Raw genomic sequence first — 21,992 nt, 5'->3', positions numbered from 1 at the left:
TAGTCAGACAGCGGCAAATGAGCTACCCATCAAGGTACTAAATCGCTGAGCTACCCACCAAGGTTGTTAATCGCTAATGTTCTCATGGGATGTAGTTGTGGTAGCCTGCCCGTAGGTCTCTGAGGGGAGGGTAACAATATAACCGAAATCAAGTCGTCAGGACTGCCCATTGAATGTGGTCAGTACACGCCTTCGCATACTTAGCTAGCCTGCTGCGCGAGCTTGCTTCTGCCTTTTGTTTGTAACAACTCAATGCGCATTAGGTTGAGCTTGCTTCTGCCTTTTGTTTGTAACAACTCAATGCATTAGGTTGATCAAAAGGCGGACAGCTGATAGAAGTTGGTCCACAAGCGCATGTGCCATCGACTATGGGGAGCTCCACGGCTACAAATGGGTGCCGCACAGCCTACAGCAGCTATTGAAGCTTAAGTAGAGGCAAAGTAGACGTAGGGGTCCTCCCCAATATTGTCGCCCGCTATGGGTTGTCATCCTCTGATCATGACTATAATCTTATCGATATCACTTCTAAACCCTGTTCATGGCCAGCTTTCGTATGGCTATTATGCAAGTAGCTGCCCAAGAGTGGAGTTCATAGTGAGAGGCATACTGGGCGTAAACTTGCTCACTGATCCGACCGCTCCCGCCGCGTTGGCAAGGCTTGCGTTCCACGATTGCCAAGTCCAGGTAGAATTCAGCATAATGATTAGCATGAGTGTTAATTTAATTACGTGTAAGAGTCGCGTGTACGTCATTCGTGTTATAACTAATTGACGTCTTAACCTGCATGTGATGATCAGGGCTGCGATGCTTCCATTATGCTAGATTCTGCGACAGGGATCAATGCGGAGATTGAGGCAGCGGCCAATTTGGGCATCCGACGCCTCAATTTCATCGACCGGATCAAGGCGACGCTGGAGATGTTTTGTCCCCGCACGGTGTCGTGCGCGGACATAATAGCGCTGGCCGCGCGCGACGCCATCATCCTGAGCGGGGGCCCGCGTATCTCCATCCCACTAGGGCGCCGCGACGGCACCAACGCCAGCGCCTCCCTCGCCCAGCAGGCCCTGCCCCCTGCGACCATCACCGTCGACAACATGCTCAAGCTCTTCAGAGCCATGGGCAATATGTCCACCACGGAGTCCGTTGCCATCCTAGGTGAGCCAGCGGTTCGTGCATTTTCCTCCTCCAAACCTTTGCATTTTGATTAATCCAAACGTGTAATTATGGGTGCAGGTGCCCATACCTTCGGGGTTGCTCACTGTGCGAACATCGTGAATCGGCTATACCCAGCGAGGGATGAAAGCATGGGCGGTCGATTCTACAACACGTTGACGGCGCGGTGCCCGCAGAAGTTCAGAGAAAACGCCATCATCAATTTGGACCTCACTAACCTAATCTTCGACAACCAGTACTTTCGGGACGTAATGGCCAGCCGGGGCATCCTGAGCATCGACTCCGAGCTCAGGTTGGATGCACGCACAGCGCCAATCGTCGCCCAGTTCGCCGCCAACCGCCGCCTCTTCTTCCAAGCCTTCACCTCCGCCTTCGTCAAAATGACCTCCTTCCAAGTCCTCACTGGTTCGCAAGGCCAAATCCGGACCAATTGCCACCGTGTCAATAGTAAGTACTAATAAAAAAATGTGCCTCTCTTTACACCACCTAAGAGTCTTGAGTTGTATCCTTATTTGTGTTACCCCATTTTACAAAGTAAAGTTATATATATATATATATATATATTGATCTCTTTATAGTGTTTCCTTGTGCCAACAAAGAATCCTTATTAAAACACATCTCCGTGGAGAAAAATTGTATTGAACACATGCTCATCTCTCAAAGCAATACAATGCTCTCTACAGTTATATATTTGTGTAGCTGCCCCTTATTTGTAGCGTGTTTCCTTTTGGTGCCAACAAAGAATCCTTATTAAAATAGATCCCCACACATGCTCATCTCTCAAAGCAATACAATGCTCTCTACAGTAATATTACATATTTTTTAATCACCTCTTCTTCATAAACTTCTTGTCTTCATAGACTTTTTGGGTGCATAAAGTGTAGTTAACATGCTCTTTGGAAAATTGGATATTGAACTTAATAATCTAGCTTTTATTTTTTGGACTAAAATAAAATACACAGTAGTGAACATTACATGGGTTAGATATTGAACACAGTCTAGGCCATTATTTTTTGGGCTAAGATAAAATACATGGTAGTGAACTTTACATGGGTTCAAGTATAAAATTTTCATATAAATATATTCACATGAGAGACATATTTGGAAATAATTAGTAATTTTTTTAAAAAGAATCAAAATCATCTATAAATGGATTGAAACAAATGAACACATGTATTTACATATTTCCTACGTAGTGGACTTCCTAAAGTGTGCCATGTTAATATTTTCTTCATCAAGGAAGCATGCTAAGTTTTAGACCACTTTATATCCTAATGAAAAGAATGTGGATCAAAGTCTCTTAAAAATGTTTAAAGTAAACAAGACCTTTAATGCATTTGGTACATCACTTTGCCAAGGAATGTGTGTAAGTGAGCATGTCAAGTGAAATATAAAGCTCAAAAGATTTGTGCTTGCATTAGCTTCCACAAGTAGAGCATAGGGGTGGAAAATATTTCATACTTCCTATTTTAATTTTAAATAGCATTATGATTTCATCTTTGTGATTGAAAAACTTTTTAAAAAATTACAATGTAGTGCAAATTTAGGTGCAATCTACTACCACATCACAAATATGGAAAATTAATGTTTTTAAGCTCTATTTTTTCCATTGAATTTATGCATAAGAAAATATTTTTGTGGAGAACACATTTTAATTAAATTGTGTAAAAAAATAATTATAAAAAAAGCCATACAAAATCATTTGAGACTTTAGGATACACATGTGATGCAAAAGAAAAAAGCATTTGGTATAATACTTACATTTATGTGCATGCCATCATCTTGTTACTTACTTCAAAATTATGTGACAAGCAATGAAGCCTCAATTCACATGGTTGATACTTTTTTCCTTTGAAGGAGTTATTGTGATGTGAAAGATATTAGCTCCACTTTTTACATTTCATTAAATGTAGAAATATTGGTTGTGAGTTATTGTGTATGTGAAAGATATTAGCTCCACTGAAAGATATTTGCTCCACTTTTTACATTTCATTAATTGTAAAAAGAATTAGATAATATTTCATACTTTTCAAGCATAAACACTTTTTAGAACATCTTACCAATTCTACCACTCAAAACACTCTAGGATATATAAACTTCTCAAGGTTAGTTGTGTATGGGATAATATTTTATACTTTACAATCATAAACCTTTTTTAGAACATCTTACCAATTCTACCACTCAAAATACTCTAGAATGTATGATATTTTCTTTGTTCATAAATTTATATAGATTAAGAATAAAAAGTAAAACATGCACTCACCTCCAAGAATGTCACTTTCATACAAAGATTGCTATAATGCCCCATGTGTAATTTATATAAGTTTTCTCGACTATGCTAGTGCATGTTTGCAATAGTGACTCTGTGTGTGTGTGTGTGTGTGTGTGTGTGCGTGCATCCTTGTGGTGATCGAGTTTTTGGGTATTCTTCAACCCATGTCTTTTTTTCCCCAACTCTTTTATGTGAATATATTTAAATAAAATGGAATTCTTGATGGTTGATATACACTGAGATGGAACTCTTTAGGGGTATAAAGTCTGTGAGGGAGTTGTTCCCATAACACAACTCATCTTGCTTGAGCTTTTCAAAATTCACCAGCTTAGAGTTTTCTCTAGTCATCTTTACATAATTTTGTGTCATTCTATCCTCTTTTACTTATGTCCAATTACATATATATTTCTTATCTGATGTTTTACATGATAGATTAGCATTTGCATAGTTCAAGGCTATGAAGGATCGAAAATACCTCCATGGTGTGATTGTGTGTGCAGAGAGATAGATAGAGGAAAAATGTAAAGAGAGAGAGAGAGAGTAAGAAATGATGTCCAAATTGATTGAGATTGAAACCTCAACCAAGTACATGCTTTTGTAGGCATAAAGCTTTATCTTTTGACTAAGTCACACAAACACATGCAATGACACAATGGCATGAGCAATAATATCATTGCTTACACACACACACACACACACACACACACACACACACACACACACACACACACACACACAAAATATCTTCCTTAGAGGGATATTCACACACAAACACATTAGTACACTTGTAAAAGGAGTGTTTAAATGCAGTTACACACTTTGGCTACATGCTCACCCTTTGACTTTGGAACACGTACAAAGATAAATGATCGGAGAACATATGTTATCTCCAACAAACCCCCTAATCCAATAGATGTTCGAATGCCTAGGCACTCACATAAAGCTAGATACATAGATTCTCTAACAAGTGATACATATGTGGATACATCAAAGATCTAATACCCATAGGATTGATACGAATCCTGGTTAGATGTTGCCTATCAAATGTTGACCAAGAGATCCTTGGGAGAAAGAGTAGCCTAAATGGCCCAATCCAAGTCAACCACACAAAAGTAGCCTCTTTTGTTGAGAACTGCACTTCATCTTCTTCTTCTGGATTATCTTCAACAATTAAATCTTTGGTCTTTTTCTTCAAAAAACAAATCTCTTCCCTATGATTCTTCTTACCACAAAATCCACATCCATTATTGTTTTTGTTGGTGAAGCACTCAGAGAAATTATTGGTGTTGGAGTAGCCCTTCTGCTTTTACTTTATGAAGTAAGCTCCCTCTTCATTGCAGATTGAGCTCCTTTGCTTGATCTTTCTTTCATCCTCTAAGAGAGAAGCTTCAATATCAACCAATTTTGATGTTGGTAGATTGGTAAGAGTGGTAATAATGTTACCATAATCTTTACCTTGAAGGCTTTTATGTAATATTGTAATTGCAATGTCTTCATTAATGGAAATCTTGATACTTGCCAATTATGTTAACATGTTTTTCATTGAATTTAGATGTGAAGGAAGAGAGTCCTTTGGATTCATTTTTAGTTCAAAATTTTTTTATTAGCAAGCTAAACTTGGAGCACTTTCCTTGTGCATCAAACATAGTTTCAAGATGTACCCAAGTCCTATGTGATGTGTCACACCCATTAATGTGATGGATGTATGAATCACATAACCCTAAGGCTATGATAGCAAGGGATTTCTTGTCTTTGACTAGGTAAGAAACTTCTCCTTCTCGAGTTGTTGGTCTCTTCTCTTTTCCATTTGCCACATTCCATATCCCTTTCCTCATAAGGGTGAATTTGATCTTTGTCTCTGTTGCCAGGTGTGGAAGGCTTCTCCTTTAAATTTGTCAATTTTTGCTTGTGTATCCATGACTAACGATGATGATAAGTCTTACTCTTAGGTCAAGATTAGTTTTTAAATCCTTTTATAAAATTTTAGATCACTTCATACAATTAGCTCCTTGATTGAAAACTTGGTGAAAAGGTGAAGTCAAGTCCTCATAAAATGATTAATGGGGGATCTTAGCCTTGATAGTCACCAGTGTCTATCCCATTTACATAAAAAATAAGAGAAAATTAATTGACTCTTCCAATGAAAGATTCTCAAGGATTAAAATATATGAGGCCCATTTTCACATGCCCTTTCCTATCCATAACCCTTAGAAGAAAATATGATCCATAATGTCATGAAGCATTTAAACCTTTGGTGGAAATTGGAAGATTAGCACTGCGTTATGTCATGAGTGAGGCAATGAAGAAAATAAAAGGGGAAGCAACAGAACCAACACAAATGACAACAGTCTAGACCTGTGAACCAACATGGAGCATGGAGAGGGTAGAGAAGTTGCTTAGCTCTCGTGCATCTCCATAATTGTTGCTCTTTCTCTATAGCAAGTCAGGCGGCAAGACAAGTAGCTCTTTAGGTGGGTTGTGTCCAAAGAGGTGGCACAATGCTAATGAGACGAGGTATTATACTAGGAAATGGCTTATGGCGTGGACAATAGGTGGGGTGGGCAACTCACTGAAGATAGGCTGGGCAACAAACAACGAAGTTTTGTTGGAGACAATTATCGACAGTGAGGCTTAAAAATCTAAGCAAGAAAGTACCTGCTCTGATACCAAAAGATTAGGGTTTGCATAGTTCAACGCTATGGGCAATGAAAGACCTCCATGGCATCAATCTCGTGAGTTATTGGAGTGGTTAAGGTGGTTCTTGAGAGTACCAAGGTCATGGGTTCAAGCCCCACCTTTGCAAGCAGTGGCATGTAGGGTGTGTGTGTTGTTCTATCTAATTCTAGCCAAACTTAAAAAGAGAAAAGAAAAAAGAAAGACCTCCATGGTGTGACTGTGTGTGCAATGAGATAGAGAGAGAAAAAATGTAAAGAGAGAGAGTAAATGCATGACTCAATGATGTCTAGATTGATTGATATTGAAATCTCCACCAAGTACATGCTTTTTAAAGGCATAAAGCCTTATCTTTTGACAAAGTCTCTCTCTATCTCTCTCTCTCTCTCTCACACACACACACACACACACACACAAAATGATACGTGGCTTGAGCTATGATATCATTGCTTACATACACACTCACATAATAAGAGGTTGACAAACACACATTAGTACACTCATAAGGAGAGTTCATACGCAATTACACAATTTGGCTACATGCTCACCCCTTTGACTTTAGAACCTGTATATAATGATAAATGAAAGAAGAACATCGCAATATTACAAAAAGTGTATGCTAACTTATAGTGGTAGTGTAAAATTAGAACACTCATAAAATGCATGCGATTTTTCAAAAATACAACTTAGAACTTATTTAGTCATTTTGGGAAAAATGTATCATTTAATTTAGGACTTTCCTAGATTAAATTATATAATCCAAACTCAATACTTTTCGTCATCAAGTCTTCACTATGTATCCTAATTGGTAAGGTATTTGAATTATATAATCCAAACTCAATAGTTTTCATCATCAAGTCACTACTGTGAATCCTAATTGGTAAATTATTTAAATCTCTAGGAACCCTACATGCACTATTATAGTGCAACATTTTCGATAAGGAGGTGGTTGGAGAACCCACTCACACGTGTGTGCTATGAATAAAAAAGGATTGATATACCTTGAATCTCTTAGCCAAAAAGTCACCTATAAGTCTTCTATAAATATAACTACAAAGTTATTCACTTCCTATACTTATCACTATTATAAATCTATAGACTTATCCTATTCTTTGCTTACCCTTGTGTGTATGTGTTTTTGTGTGTGTGTGTGTGTGTGTGTGTGTGTGTGTGTGTGTGTGTGTTTTGGTTGGGGGAATTATTCTTGTAAGTCTTTGGTAGTTTTTCTCTTGTTCAAATATAAATACCATTTTATGCATTGAATTAATATTTAAACATTTTATCAATAAATTATACTTTTATTAATATATAATGTGTAATTATTTATTAATTTAATCAATTTATATTTTGGTGTTTCTAATTTAAAATAATCACAAGAGCTATAAAAAGCTAAGTGAAAATATGATTATATATATATATATATATAACAAAAGTGACCTTTTTACATGCCATCAAAATTAAAATAGACCATTGGGTCAACTATGCTATAATTGGCCAATATGCATCATCACCTTCATTTTTTTATTTTTTTACAGATAGACACATTGCATCATCGCCTTTATTTTCTAAATCATCAATTTTTGCATCATCATCCTCATTATTGGAATTTTATATCACTTGGCTGCACATAAGTTTATACTTTACATCATCAACTCAGGCCTTAGATTTTTAGTAGAGCAAGGCCACAATAATGTCCCTCCCTAGTAATTCTTCTTCATTTTCTATTGACTTCAATATTTGATATCACACTTAAAGCCTAAAAATCACTACATGTTGTAATCCCTTACATGCCATTTGGTTGTTGAAAGTAATCATATTTTCCTAATGCTAAATGACCATGTATAGGAGGATTGATCCCCTTGAGCATTCACCCAAAATTTCCACCAAGCAACGAAAGTTTTTTTATACCATGTATGATGTTTACACGCATACTCAAAATTTCCACCAAGCAACAAAAGTTTTTTTATACCATGTATGATGTTTACACGCATACTCATAATTACATACTTATAAATTGGCATAATCTTAGGGTATCCTAAAGGAACGCTTGTTGCTATCCCTTATGAATTATATTTTCATAATTTAATGCCATCTTTTCCTAGCCATTTAGTTGATTTTGTATGTCATGTATAGCATCAATGGTACACCCTCATTCATCAATACATCCTCAATGTTCTTATATTTATTTGACTTTGGATGTGTCTTGTGTATGGTACAACCTCATGTAAAATCTAGATTATAGTGGTATAGAATGCCCCACTAATCTCTAATTTCCATCATGGAGATATCCCTCCACAAGATCTTTGAAGTTTGGAGCTTGCTTTGCATGCAAGAGAAGGATACGTGTATCTGTAGTTATTGAAACTTTTCATCAAATAAGATGAATGTTTAAGAGGTTCTAAATTTCAAGGATAAATATGCAAACACATACGTATTCTTATTCTTAGACCCATAATTGTCCTTGGGGGGTTCACCTAAAAATATGTAAGTATACCATGTGAGTTTAAATGAAGGAGTTTTTTAATTCAAAATTTTAAGGTAAATTTAATGAAATAGATTTACAAAAGGGGTTTTTAAAATCAGTTTTGAAAAAAACTTGTAAGTCTATAAAGAAAAAGGGGGTCATTTTATTCATGAAAAATTCATAGGTAAGGGGTTTTTTTAAATACCCCTTGAACGCACATGATACATAGGGTTTCTTAGTAGTTCACCCCCGAGTAATTGTCCAACTGAATTAGCATCACTTTTGGAAAGTGATTTAATGATGACATTGTTGTTAGCCTAACCTCGCTAGCATTCTTATTCCTAGACCCATAATTGTCCAATTGAATTAACATCACTTTTGGAAAGGGATTTAATAATGACATTGTCGTTAGCCCAACTTAGCTATGCTTGCTAGATCTAGGTTCTAATTGGTTAAAGAAATTTTCTTCACCATTGATACTCATGTGATGTGATAAAAAATAGCCCTTGAAATTAAAATTTTGTAAATTTCTGTCAATAGAATTCATGGTGTATCACCCACCAAATCACCATTTATATGCTTATTTGTTCTGTCCAAGTTTATGAGGCACATTGCCAAAGAACCAATCATAAAATTAGGATCACTTGGTAATAATCCACCAAAGAAATGTTCATACGTATGTTGCCATGGCCATGTGCATGAGCATTCTTGTTAAATCTGTTAGTCATTGCATGACATAGTTGAGTTGATTTTGGAGCCAGATTCACATGCCATATGCAAGTCTATTATTGATTCATCTTAAATCATGAACACAAATACCTCTTTGGGTGTAACTCTAAGTATGATCTCTAAGTATAGTAAACACTTTGGTACCTTATCTGATAAAGCATGTGCATTCTTTTGTGCTGAAGCATATGGATTATTATTTTTATGAACAATATGGCATTCTCCTCATGATGCTTGGTGGATCTAATTGTAATCGTACTACTGTGTACGTAGTCACACTTCGAGAATGTACAAGTCCCCATGAAAAAGTGACACTTTTGAATGTTGTATTTAGGTTGAGATAGCATTTTTTATTGTAATCCATTAAGTGTTGTATTTTCCACTTTATGGCTGGTAGGACAAGTTATGTTTCTCAAAATCCATAAATAATAGTGTGACTTTTATGAGGCGTTCTTTCAGTATTTTTGGTTATGAATTCTTGTATAATTTTGTTTCCTATTTCCACGTATTCCTAACCTATTCTAATTATTATTGTATTTCCATCCACTAAGTTTTGCCATAGGTAGACTATTATCTATATATATGTTGACCTAGTGTTTTGTCCTAGTTTGCAAAATATTTTGATGATTCAACAACACTTCATCGTATCACAAAAAACTATGGTAGCACATCTTGAGGTGTAATTTTTTTTGAACATCCTTAATTGCCTTTTGTTTTGGTTTCCTTTTTGTCATTGTATACTAGCATTTATTTGGTGCCCTATGATTAGTGTTTCTTTCCTCATTTGCATAACTTTCCTCACCATTACCCATCTCATTCTACTCTTGAAACGAGGAGGAAAAAAATCCCTCATCATTTTGTACTTGAATTCAAAATTCAATTTTAGTGGTGTCTTGTCCTCAAGAGTTAGCTACTTTATTTCCCAACTACTAACATTGTGGTTTTTGAAAATTTGTTATTGGTGTTTCCAACATGTTTAACCAACTTTTCCACAATGATTCCTAAGTGTGACTCTTCAAGTTCCTTGAGGTGATAACCTCATATGGATTAACCAAGAAAACCACCCAAAACTCACCATTTTATGTTTATTCGTTATTCTTAATAAAAACATTTTTTCTCTCTAGTCCTCTCTTGACATGGCAAGCTCCTTGGCAATTCCTCGTGTTGATCAATGATAGCTTATGTAGATTCCATTGTAGTTAGATCAAAGTAAAAATTTCTCATCACATTTGACAATACTACCAAAAGTTCTTCATTTATTATGTATCCATTGTTGGAAATAGAAGAGAATATCCTTTGCAAAAACAATTGATACCCAAATTGAGATACATCCTTCACCAATCTCAACATCTTGGCAAAGATTTGTGAAGCTGGAGTAGAAGACTCATCTTAGATAAGAAATACATCATTTCCTACATTCCACATTTTGAGCTTCCTTAAGGAGAACACCAAAAAAGATAGAAAGTTAGATATTTAGTGTAAAAACAATCAGGGAACCCATCACACACACATTAATGACTAATAAAAATTACATTAAATCATAGATCATCTGTATCCTCTCCGTATCCTTGCAATATTAAAGTGGTCATACATCCTTATCCTTGCCATATCAAAGTGGACAAGTAGTGTTAGGATAGAATTTGGATCTCTTTGGTCAAATTAGAGTCTAATTGGACTTATGGGTGTAGGCTCAAACTTAAGTTCAATCTAATTCAATATAATTAATAAATTCTTTTATCCAATTTTTTAGATGTACACTAGAAAAAAATCCTTATTATTATATATTTTGATGAGTATCCATATGAATACCTCTAAATAAATCAAGAAACAAGGGAAAAAAAAGAAAGAAAGGATGTAGTGATATTAGGTGATAAGCTAGATAGAACTTTGAAACACAATATATGCTTAAACCTAGTTTAATACGTGTTAAAAGCAGTTCATCAAATTTTAATAAATTCATTTGATGATGTTCAAGTTAAGTGATTGCCTTGCCAAATCATGTGTTGTTGGGACTTGCCTTAAAGTTGCACAATTACAACTTTTAAATGTCAATGTGTTAGCTCATCTGTCGCATCCTCACTCTATTCACACCGGAATGCTCCTTGCTAAAGGGGTCAAGGAAGAGCTCTCTTTTCCTAGATGGAGGTAAATAGAAATTTTCCTTCATGGTACTTCTCTCTCATAAAAGGTAGGGGAAGAAGAATAATCTAATGTAAGAGAGAATCCTACAATTAAACTTATTCAAGCAAGAATCCATTTAGCATGCATGACTCCAAAAAAGAGAAGAGCCCACAAATATTCTATTAAAAGGGATCGATTATCTATTTATTAGTGTCAAAATGACCTATATATAAAGGACTAATTTTCACAATAAGCCAGTCAAACTTAAAAATGGTACGGCCTCTATTACTAGCCTTAAGCAAGTATGTGCACTAAGTCCTTAGACATTTTCCTATTTGACATTAACCTCAATTTAAGGCCACTTTAAATGTTCCAGCACCATCTTTAAGTGCCCGTTTGAGTGGGTAAGATAAAAAAAGTGCCTTATAGTAGGTCAGGTGGGTGAAACAGTGTTAACTTATAGAAGATGGGTAGACAAGGTTAAGTGAGGGTAATTCTAGTATGGTTTAGGAGCAATCCACACAACCCAGAGGGCACAGTCGTGGTGAGAAGCTTTGGCTAGCTTTGCTAGTTAGGCAGCTTTTTGAGGCAACATAAAAGTGATAGGTAATGTAAAAGTTCTTTATACGAGGCCTCCTTCAATGATTGTGGAAATGGCTTGGACACTTCAAAATTAGATAGTTGGTAGAAGTAGTCCACACACCTCGTGATTGGAAAAATGAGTGCCATGACCACAATGAAATGAATTGCATGGGTAGATGGGAGTTATGGTATTCTTGGTATGACATAATATTATCCTCAATCTCACTATGTGATTCTTAGAGTATGGTCTTCTTCGTGCAAATGACGTTGACCATGGAAAATTTTGGTGTGTGGAAATCAAATCAAAATAGAGGTTGTATGCATGGAAGTGCCTTAATGAGGCATGCTAAGTCAAGGTTTTCAGGTGATGGATCATACCTGAGCTAGGATTACACTCACCTTGGTCCCCCCATCTAGAGGTGTTACTAGATGGTTGGCATTAAGAGGTTAGGTGCATGTGCTTATGTTTGATGCCATGAGATGTGAGATGTGAAAAAATTATGATGCTGCCCATAGTGGAATATGCAAGTGACATGCATGAGAAAGGGGTAGAAGGTGTGCCCGTATGTTTATCCAACTCAAAGATGTCTCTAACTCAGCTTCTCTCTCGTAAAATCTCTTTGTTGATTTATTTATGTAATATCCTTAGGCTCTAGCGATGAACTATGGATGAAGTAGGACCTCCCACATGGAGGATGATGCAGATAGATTAATGAGTGGGACGTATAGTTGGGCCGGTTGGAGTAGTGGGGATGGGATGGCTTCAAAAGGAACTGTCTTGATGGGGGTTGGGTTTGTCTCTTGGGTAGTTGCTTTGTTGCCCAAACCATCAGACGAGTGAGCTCAATTGGCTTATGAGGCCTCTTCTCTAGAAGACTAGTGCCCATCCCAGTTTCCTTCTAAAGATTATTTAAGGTCATCCTCTTTATTAGGCTTGTGGCCTTGGAGAAAGGCATAAGCCTCTTGTGCCTCATCAATAGAGAGGTCTTACAAACAGGTAAGCCACATGGATGGTATAAATGGTAGCATCTCTAGTGGAGTGAGGGCTAGCTCAAGTTAAAAGTGTAGACTATGTGATATAGTTGGAGGGTGTTATGCAGGTTGTATTGGTTGTTGGGCATGTTACAAAGGTGGTGGTAAGTAGACTAAACTGGTAAGTAGGGTGGTAAGTAGACTTCACTAGTCCTTGTGGCTATCAAGGCTGAACAAGTGAAGTAAATCTTCATGGAGAGTTAATTGCCGTGAGGTCAATGAGGTAATCTTCCTTGTTGAAGAGTGTGAAATTTATGTAGAGCTGGAACCATGTGGTGATGTTAGACATAGCTGGTGTATGTGATTCAATTGAATACAAGAGTGTGGTGTCCAAGAAAAAGAGCAAGAAGGAGATGGATTGGTCGAAGAAAAAAAGGGTGGCAAGGATTGGTTTGCCACACTGTGATGATGTAGGCCAAGGTAGTGTGGAAGGTTGGGGGGGTATGATAGAAAGATATTGAATTGAAGTAAGTAAAAGGATAGGGTAAAATTAATAAGGGTATAGGTCCATGGGAGACTGGCTCATCATTGGCAAGGTGTCGAGGATCAGTGGCCATTGAAAGAAGCATGTCTAATTACTTTTTAGTCATGGGGTATATCTAAGGTAAGGTTTTCCAACTTATAGATTTCAACAAAATTTTGACTTGTTCTTGGGTGATGAGGGCTTCTTTGTGGTGGAGGTCTTTGTAGGCCCCTTTTTGAGAAACCTCTCTAGTAATTGGTCATGGTTTAATTGTACTCCTCATGGAATTTGGTGAAGGATTTCGTTGCTTCATCAGTTGTTGTTGCTTCATCATGATGCACGTGGCCTTCTTGGGCTTTACTTTGCTTGAGATCATCTAGGTGTTGGTTTATTTGGGCTTCATGTGCCTAGGCTACCGTGATCTTGGCGGTGATATTGAAGCCAAAGGGCATCCATGTTCTACTTGTGAGTGTGAGCTAGCTTCTCCTAGGTGACTTTGATAGCCATGAGCTCATTATAAAGCTAATGGATTTCTCGTTTTGCTCTCTCAATCTTGGCTTTGAGCTTGGTATTATTCTCATGTATGGCTTGAAGAAATTTTAGGAGGGGTTAAGCTTATGATGCTCTAAGAGTGGTTAAGCTTATGATGCACATGTAGGGAGTGTGCATGTGTGTTTTTAGTTTTTTGATGTTTCATGTTTTGTTTTGGGGTTTTGGCCTTTTTCCACTACGCTTGTTATCTTTACTTTGGCCTTCTCTGGGCGAGTTGACACTGTGGTGTGGTGCATAGGGATGTTGTCACTAGGAAAATTCTGGACTCAAAAGAGGGCTGTTTCAACAATAATATAATAATAGACACATAGATTGAGTGACATGTAATCTACAAACGAGATTCACCGGTGGTGGGACCTCTGTACAAACCCACCCAAAATGTGGAGAAACTCTTATCTTCATGAAATATTAAAAAAAACCATCACCTTGTCTTAAAATATTTAAAACCATTTTTTTGTCAGAACCTAACACAATAAAAGAATGTTTTCCACATTCCTGTGTTAGACGTGGAGCACTAAAAAATTCTTTCCACCACCCCTAGAACTAATGAAGCTTGAATGCTTGGAATAGATAGATACACATTCTCCTGGTTATTCCCTCAACTTGGTTCCACTTTTGAATCTCGAAACATCTTTGGCGCCCAAAAGAACACACCGTCCCTCATTTCTTCTTCCCTCCTTGATCCACAAAAGCGGTTAGCTCAGTCATCCACTTTCTGCTACTTCTTCTTTCTCATACGTCTGTTAATCTATCATGGCACCCGAAAGTGGACTGAAATGAGCAAGGAGCAGTATCTCATCTGTTGTGTTGTATAACATAAAAGACGAGAACGAAGAATGGATTCCCCAAGTATACAGGAAGTACTCTTGGGTCACTATGCAGCCAGGAAATTAAGGCCACTACCGAGTGAAGGGAAAGGCATCTAAAAACTTGGCCAAACATTGGAAAGGAAGGATCCTTGACTTTAAGATGGCACCAGGCGGGAAAATTGTCAAAGAAGTGTTGATCTAGCATGTATTCATACAAAAAGAGATCAACGTGGGACCATTGGAAGGACTTCCAAGACACAGACCACATTGTAAGTGCTTGTGTTTTGTATTTCAATGTTGCAAATAAGGTGATTGATATACATTTTTCTACCTTGCACAGATTTGTACCCATCCAATCTTCAGGAGTGGGAGCCTGCACAATGCTTGACGGGATTCTTGAATGTCGTACATGGTGAGGTGGGGAACTTCAATATGAAGGTCGTGCACCAAGTGATCTCTTAAGAAGTAGAACATATTTCTACGACTCATTTTATACCTTGCCCACTCAATCAAGTCGACATGGAAAGTTGGAACGTATTCCGTTGCCCGCACTTGATAGTCCTGAGTGGCCATTGCTTGACACAGAAGTGATAGAGTCATACAGGACCAAAATGTTTAATGATATTAAATATGCTATGAAGCCTAGCATTGGTGCAAGAAATGTCCACTTAAGTTTGTTTGTTCCAATTGCATGCTTTGTTCATTTATTTTCTGATTGTAAACAATTGAGAAAAACTAGAACAACTTTTGTGTGCAAAGATATAGATGAAGCCTGGCTTGATCATTTGTTTGACAAAGGTTGGAGAGTGAAATCATCAAAGGGAGATGATTTGATCGAATGTCGATTGAACACCTCCGACATTACATTTCGGTGAGTGTTATGACATTATAATGTATTTTTGTGAAACAGTTACAACGCTTATTTGATTATACTCGAAAAATTATCCTAATGATATTTTGGAATCAGATACTATATTGCCAGGCAACATCTGTGCATGTCATTTACTTATAGAAGGTGGCGATGGATCAACAACAACTGGGAAAGCATGGACCAAGATACAAGAGATGACAGCCACTCTTGCTTGATAGATATAGTTATGATTCGACAGGGTCACCCATCTTTGACATTGGAAGTGGAAGAGAATTGGACTTAGAAGTAGCTATTCAAAATCCTCCAGATCAATTTTGCTTCAAGCTCGATGGTCGGAAGCTAAGTAAAAGAAGAGAGCATCAGATCATTTGTAAAGATGTTGCAGCCCCACATGAATTGGAGGCACTAGAAGATATATGATGTGACCATGTATACGGTGACAATGTATTTTCCATATGCAATAAACTTATCTATTCAGAAAATTGCTTTTGTAATGCTTTATTGTTTAAAACAATGTAATGAAGGCAAAAATTCCCCAATTGAATTTTTATGTACACAAAAAAGGCTTAAAGTAAGAAAACAAGCAGTGAAGGAACACAGTAGCAAATTTGATCCTCTGATTTTCAAATTAAAAGTGCATTTACAATTGATGTTCTCTCTCCAATAACACTAGATATGTGCAAAAAAATATAAATGTACATGTATAGCTGCATATTTACAAACGTACATTTGTTGGAAGAAGGAAAAAACTATTTATTACTGGAACCCATAGGTATCGACTTCAGGATGGAGCCATGGCTCTTCTCCCAAGTATGGAGCCCATGTAAGAGGCTCAGGGGGGCCTATCCCCCCTCGTGGATTGGGTGGGATGAAGTCCACTGCCCGTCTGGAGGCATAACTTCAGCGACCTCGATCAATTTCGCAATCGTTTCCTCCCTAAACGTTTGGACGTCTAGGTCCACGTAGCGAGACATTGATGGAAACTACCATCACAATTCATCAAGGCATAAATAAGATCAACATGACAATATACAAGAAGATAAACAAGAGTACGCATGCGTATGGGAGTTGAAAAATGCTTACATCCTCTGAAGGGAGCTGAAAAATGCTTCGTAGCAACATTGCATTAAGTGCAACCCTCCACCCACAGCTGTAGCCATCTTCTTGTTTGGGGACACTAACCCTTCGGATGGTCGATCGATCCAGGGTGTCGATGTCCATGCTGAGGCTCTTGTAAGCTGCCATTAGTTTCCTGACACCACTGTAAACAAAGACCAATCATTATCCTGATCAATCCGGACTTCTAACTTAAACAATAATATGTATCTTAATGATTTTTACTTACAGCAAAACATTTCCATGGACACCAGATGTCAAATTTGCAAGGTAAATGACATTTTCACGTCGACTAGTAGAAGACTCCAATGGGAACTGCATCACATCTAAATAGATTTCTATTAGTTTCAATCCAAAGGAAGCACTATATAACTCGTGTACGGTGATTCCTATAAACATCATGCAAGAGAGATAGAGAGACAAACTCACTTTTCATGATATGCTAAAAAAAATACTCGGGCATCATCCAGATGGACCTCCCGAAACCAGTTCAGCACATCGAGGTACGGAACTGACTCTACTAGCAACAGTGTTGAGACCAGTGAATCAATCTGGAACACTCGTTGCTGTACATCCTCGAGCAATTGCGAAATAACAAAACTTCACAAGGAAACATATCAAGAGTGAGGCATAAACTTTAAGAGCCAAGAATGAAAAATTGTGGGAGGACAGAGAAAAGAGTATACCTTAAAACACATCTGAGCACTTTGTCATTGACTTCAGTTTTAGGATCAAACAAAATGTTGATTTCTTCAGCATGAATGGGGAAATAACATCTATGCCCTCTAATATTAAAGGGTACATAGAACTCCGGCAACAAAAATTATAGCGCCTCCCGATTCATGGTGTGGAGTGCGTGAACATTTTCCCTTTTTGTTTGCAATGCAAGCATTGCAGCTTGGTGTTCCCTTTTTGTCATTAAATTTGCCCGAGTCTGATGTTCATGATCTGGACCTCCCTCGGTCACCTCTTCAATTCTCACTTTTTGTACAGGACGGACATCCAAAATTGAAGAGGTGACCTCCCTCGGTCACCTCTTCAATTCTCACTTTTTGTACAGGACGGACATCCAAAATTTGTAACATTCGTTCATCAGTAAATGTAACTGGTCCAAGTAACTTATCGTATCTGAAACAAAGGGCTACTAGGCTGAAAAAATCTTTGTTCATTACTGTCACCCTGTGTGCATGGGCAGCAAGAACGTAACTATCCAAAAAAAATTGATCATCCAATCTTCTATGGCCTCCTGCAAGCAAAACAGGGCCGATGCCTTCCACCTAAACGAAATTCCATTCTGCTCACAAATTCTCCTGGCAAGCCTCTGGAAAGGCAATCTGGGAATAGCAGCTGTCGGGTGCTTCATAAACTTTGTGATTTCTCGCAGAGCTGATGAATGCTCTGCGAAACGCCTTAGTCTAGGCTGCGTTTTGGACAATCGGGAAGGACTGCTTGATTTCCTGGATCTTGAGGCTTTCAGAACACCCATCTTCTTCCTCCCAGTAGATGAGGGAGCTGCATTGTCAATGGGTCTAGCTGTATGCCTTACACGAGCCATCTGAAAACGCAAGAAAAAGCAAAAAACTTAGCTATTCAGTAGTACACGATTAACAATTCACCATAAAGCGAGAGAGGGTGGCCAAGAAAGCAATATGCACTTCCTCGCGTTATGGTGAATCCATTCACCATAACGCGAGATGAAGGCCCACAGAAACACAATAATCCTCCTCGCATTATGGTGAATTCATTGACACCAATAAGAGGCAAATTATCGTGCATCCTTTGAGCTTTGATCTTGCGTTATAGTGATTTGATTCACCATAACGCGAGACTAAGAGCCAGTCAAAGCAAAACAATCCTCCTCGCGTTATAGTGAATCGATTTACTACAACGGGAGGAGGATTCTCCCGAATCTCTTACCATTCCGTCTTGCATTTTGGTGATTCGATTCACCATAACACATAGAGCAGTATTGAGATTCTAATGACTCGTCGTCTGCTTTACGGTGAATCGAATCACCATGACAGAGGGCAAAAAGTCGAAGAGAAAACAATGGCAAAGGGCAAACAGTCGAAGGAAAAACAAAACAATCAAGGATTATACAAGAAACTCACAAAAGAATCAAGCAATACACTTTCATCACATTCTATGAGTGGGAATGGATGGAGACTGTCATGTAGGAGGTGAATTAATTGACACCAATAAGAGGTGGATTATCGTGAATCCTTTGCCCTTTGGTCTTGCGTTATGGTGAATCGATTCACCATAATGCGAGACAAAGGGCCAGTCAAAGCAAAACAATCCTCCTCGAGTTATAGTGAATCGATTTACTACAACGGGAGGAGGATTATCGCGAAGCTCTTACGTTTGCCTTCTGCCATGGTGATTCGATTCACCATAAGACATGGAGCGTATTGAGATTCTAATGGCCCGTCGTGTGCTTTAAGGTGAATCGAATCACCATGGCAGAAGGTAAACAGTCGAAGAAAAAACAATGGCACAGGGCAAACAGTCAAAGAAAAAACAAAACAAACAAGCAATATACAAGAAACTTACAAAACAATCAAGTAATATACAAAAACTTACATTTCTTGCGTAGGACGGACAAGGCAAAATTGATAAGAGGACGAAAAGGTGGCGTGATTAACGGCTTTGATTAGTCTTTAGAGCGAACACACGTGCTGGCGGGCTGCCAGGGCGACTAGGCAGCGCTGACGTGTCGCATAGCATTAAAAAGAGCTTTGATTAGACTTTATAGCTTGTACACGTGCTAGGTACACGGCGGGCTGCCACGTGGCATTCATGGAATGGCGGGTGAAAATGCGACGCTGACGTGTTGCATAGCATTAAAAATGGATTTTCTAGGATACTCATCTCATTTATTGCCTCTCTTGGAGTTCGTATTCTCATTTATCTCCCCACCAACGGCCTTCATCTCCATCAACGACTGACTATCTCCTCCAACCCTCCTTCATCAATCATCCTCCTTCATCCTCCTGTATCCAACGTCAAAGACAAACCTCCAACCTCCTTCATCTCCATCTCCTGCGACGTTTGTATACAATTCGTTTTCCTGGTATTTTTATCTCTTTTGTGCTTCCTTCTTCTTTTGTTATTTCATTCTTTTGGTTTCATTCGTGGAGAACTCCTTACTTTGTCTTTTCATCGCGTTAAAGTGAATTGAAAACCTATGACTCCTCGCCTTATGGTGAATTGACTGCAAAGAAGAGTATTTTAATTCGTTTGACACCTCCTCTCTCAGTATGGGTACTTGAGAACTATCTTTATTTGTAATTCACCATAACGTTGACCCCTCGCCTTATGGTGAATTGACTGCGAAGAAGAGTATTTTAATTCGTTTGACACCTCCTCTCTCAGTATGGGTACTTGAGAACTATCTTTATTTGTAATTCACCATAACGTAAGAGGCGTTGCCAAAGGATGATAAAGTCATCATGTTGCGGTGAATCAATTCACCATAACGCGAGCGAAGGTCCCATAGGAAGCACAATATTCCTCCTCGCATTATGGTGAATCGATTCACCATAACGCGAGAAGAGGTCCTTGACTAAGCTGCAATTTTATTTGCGTTAGAGAAAATAGATTCACTACAACGCGAGGAGGAATACTTGGATTCCTCTGGCATCTCCTCTCGCGTTATGTTGAATCCATTCACACCACACAGATATTTGTTGTTTAAGATCAACTGTCTCTTGATTCATTGCTTGAACTAATATTTTCCATGTCTTATCTACACCCTTGAATTCAGCCATGGCGCAAGTTCAAGTCGAGTTTGATGTGGACGAAGAGATTAAAGAAACACTTGCAACTCTGTTGTATGACTTCCTCTACAAATGTCGACATCATGATTTGCACCCTACAATTTCGTTGATGTTCAATTGCGATTTTTCTCTGGAGGATACATTTTCTAGCCATCATGGATACTTTGAAGAGGCAAAGCAAGAGTTTGACGAGCTCACAAATGAAGAACCAATGATGATTGATGGGAAAAATCACATTCATTTTAATCTCAAGGTGTCGCCGGAGAAGAAGCAGAGGTTAAACAGGGATTGGCACAAGGTACCACGTGATAAGAAGAGAGCTTTGCTATGCCCTTTTCACAAAAGAAAATGCCGCTTGATGGAATACTCTTATGCCTTCTTATGCTTCTTGCACATGAACATCAGATGAAGAATGTATAGAGCCGCATGCAACAAATGAAAGTGAAGACACGATTTCTCGTCAGGCTAGTCCTACCATTGAGGATGTTGCTGAAGAGGACGACACTCCTCATGTGATTGAGGAGTTCAATGTTGAAGAAGAGAGGAAGCTCAGTTCGGCGGTTGATATTGAGGCAGTTAGAGAACAAAACAGTGATATAGGTCAGCTTGTGATTGAATCAGATGACTCCTCCCCCATTCCAATGCCATTACTCCCCTCCTACCAAGTAGGAGATTCAGAGTATATATTGCTGACAGACATACAACATGTATTTAACTTAAGGGAGGACCATTGCATAGCTTTCATAGCCCAAAATTTAGAGGTCGATGAAAATTTTGTAGATGATGATGGGATAGATAAGTACTTACTAGTGGATAGCCATGTGAAAGACACCGAGTTCCTATCTGCTGCAGCAACACTAAAGATGATCTATGCTGATGCCCTTAAATATGAAGGAAAAGATGTCACAGAGGAAGAGCTACAAGAAGCAAGGGAAAGATTGAATATTACCAACATGGGAGGGTTTAGGGATGTGCCAAATAAGTCAGCGGAAACCGTCCCTAGTTCGAGCACTAATTTATGGCAAGACGCCTTGCTTGAAGCAGATGAGAACCAAGAGGTTAGTTTTTTTTTGTTGTGGATTTGGCTTTATCAACTTTGTCTTGAAATGTTTGGTGATATTGTTTCTGGCTAATGCTCCTTTATTTTTTCAGTTGGAAATATATGAAGACACATTCCTCAAACGTGCTTCAAGCAAGCGTATGGCGGGATTGGGCCACGATTCGACACTAGGAACATATATACATCGCCTAAAATTCCCTCAAATTGTGATATTTCACGCTAGCTTCTCCAAGGACAATGCAAGTTTTCCTCTGATGGCGATAAAGACTCTATCTAGGTATTTAGGTGGCTATCACTTA

At 38.3% G+C, this 21,992-nt stretch overlaps 1 protein-coding gene across 1 annotated transcript; it reads left to right on the top strand.

The window, feature by feature from the left end:
- The first annotated feature begins 338 nt into the window (after positions 1 to 338).
- LOC147642352 (peroxidase 29-like) lies at positions 339 to 1,861 on the top strand. The gene is made up of 3 exons (XM_086778189.1): positions 339 to 684; positions 798 to 1,155; positions 1,234 to 1,861. The coding sequence occupies exons 1-3, from the start codon at positions 478 to 480 to the stop codon at positions 1,629 to 1,631; spliced, it is 963 nt and encodes a 320-aa protein (XP_086634315.1). The 5' UTR covers positions 339 to 477; the 3' UTR covers positions 1,632 to 1,861.
- The last annotated feature ends 20,131 nt before the right edge of the window (positions 1,862 to 21,992 follow it).

The sequence above is a fragment of the Cibotium barometz genome, chromosome 1 (assembly GCF_041138505.1).
Source record: "Cibotium barometz isolate CiBa-2024 chromosome 1, ASM4113850v1, whole genome shotgun sequence".
Taxonomy (NCBI): Eukaryota; Viridiplantae; Streptophyta; class Polypodiopsida; order Cyatheales; family Cibotiaceae; genus Cibotium; species Cibotium barometz.
This window is presented reverse-complemented; position numbering and strand designations above follow the sequence as displayed.

What these genes read in the sequence shown, in the direction of transcription:
- LOC147642352 (XM_086778189.1), top strand. Translation starts at nt 478, where the DNA reads ATGGGTTGTCATCCTCTGATCATGACTATAATCTTATCGATATCACTT. An exon ending in TCCACGATTGCCAAGTCCAG is followed by an intron (nt 685 to 797) that starts GTAGAATTCAGC and finishes TGTGATGATCAG; the next exon opens with GGCTGCGATGCTTCCATTAT. An exon ending in GGAGTCCGTTGCCATCCTAG is followed by an intron (nt 1,156 to 1,233) that starts GTGAGCCAGCGG and finishes TTATGGGTGCAG; the next exon opens with GTGCCCATACCTTCGGGGTT.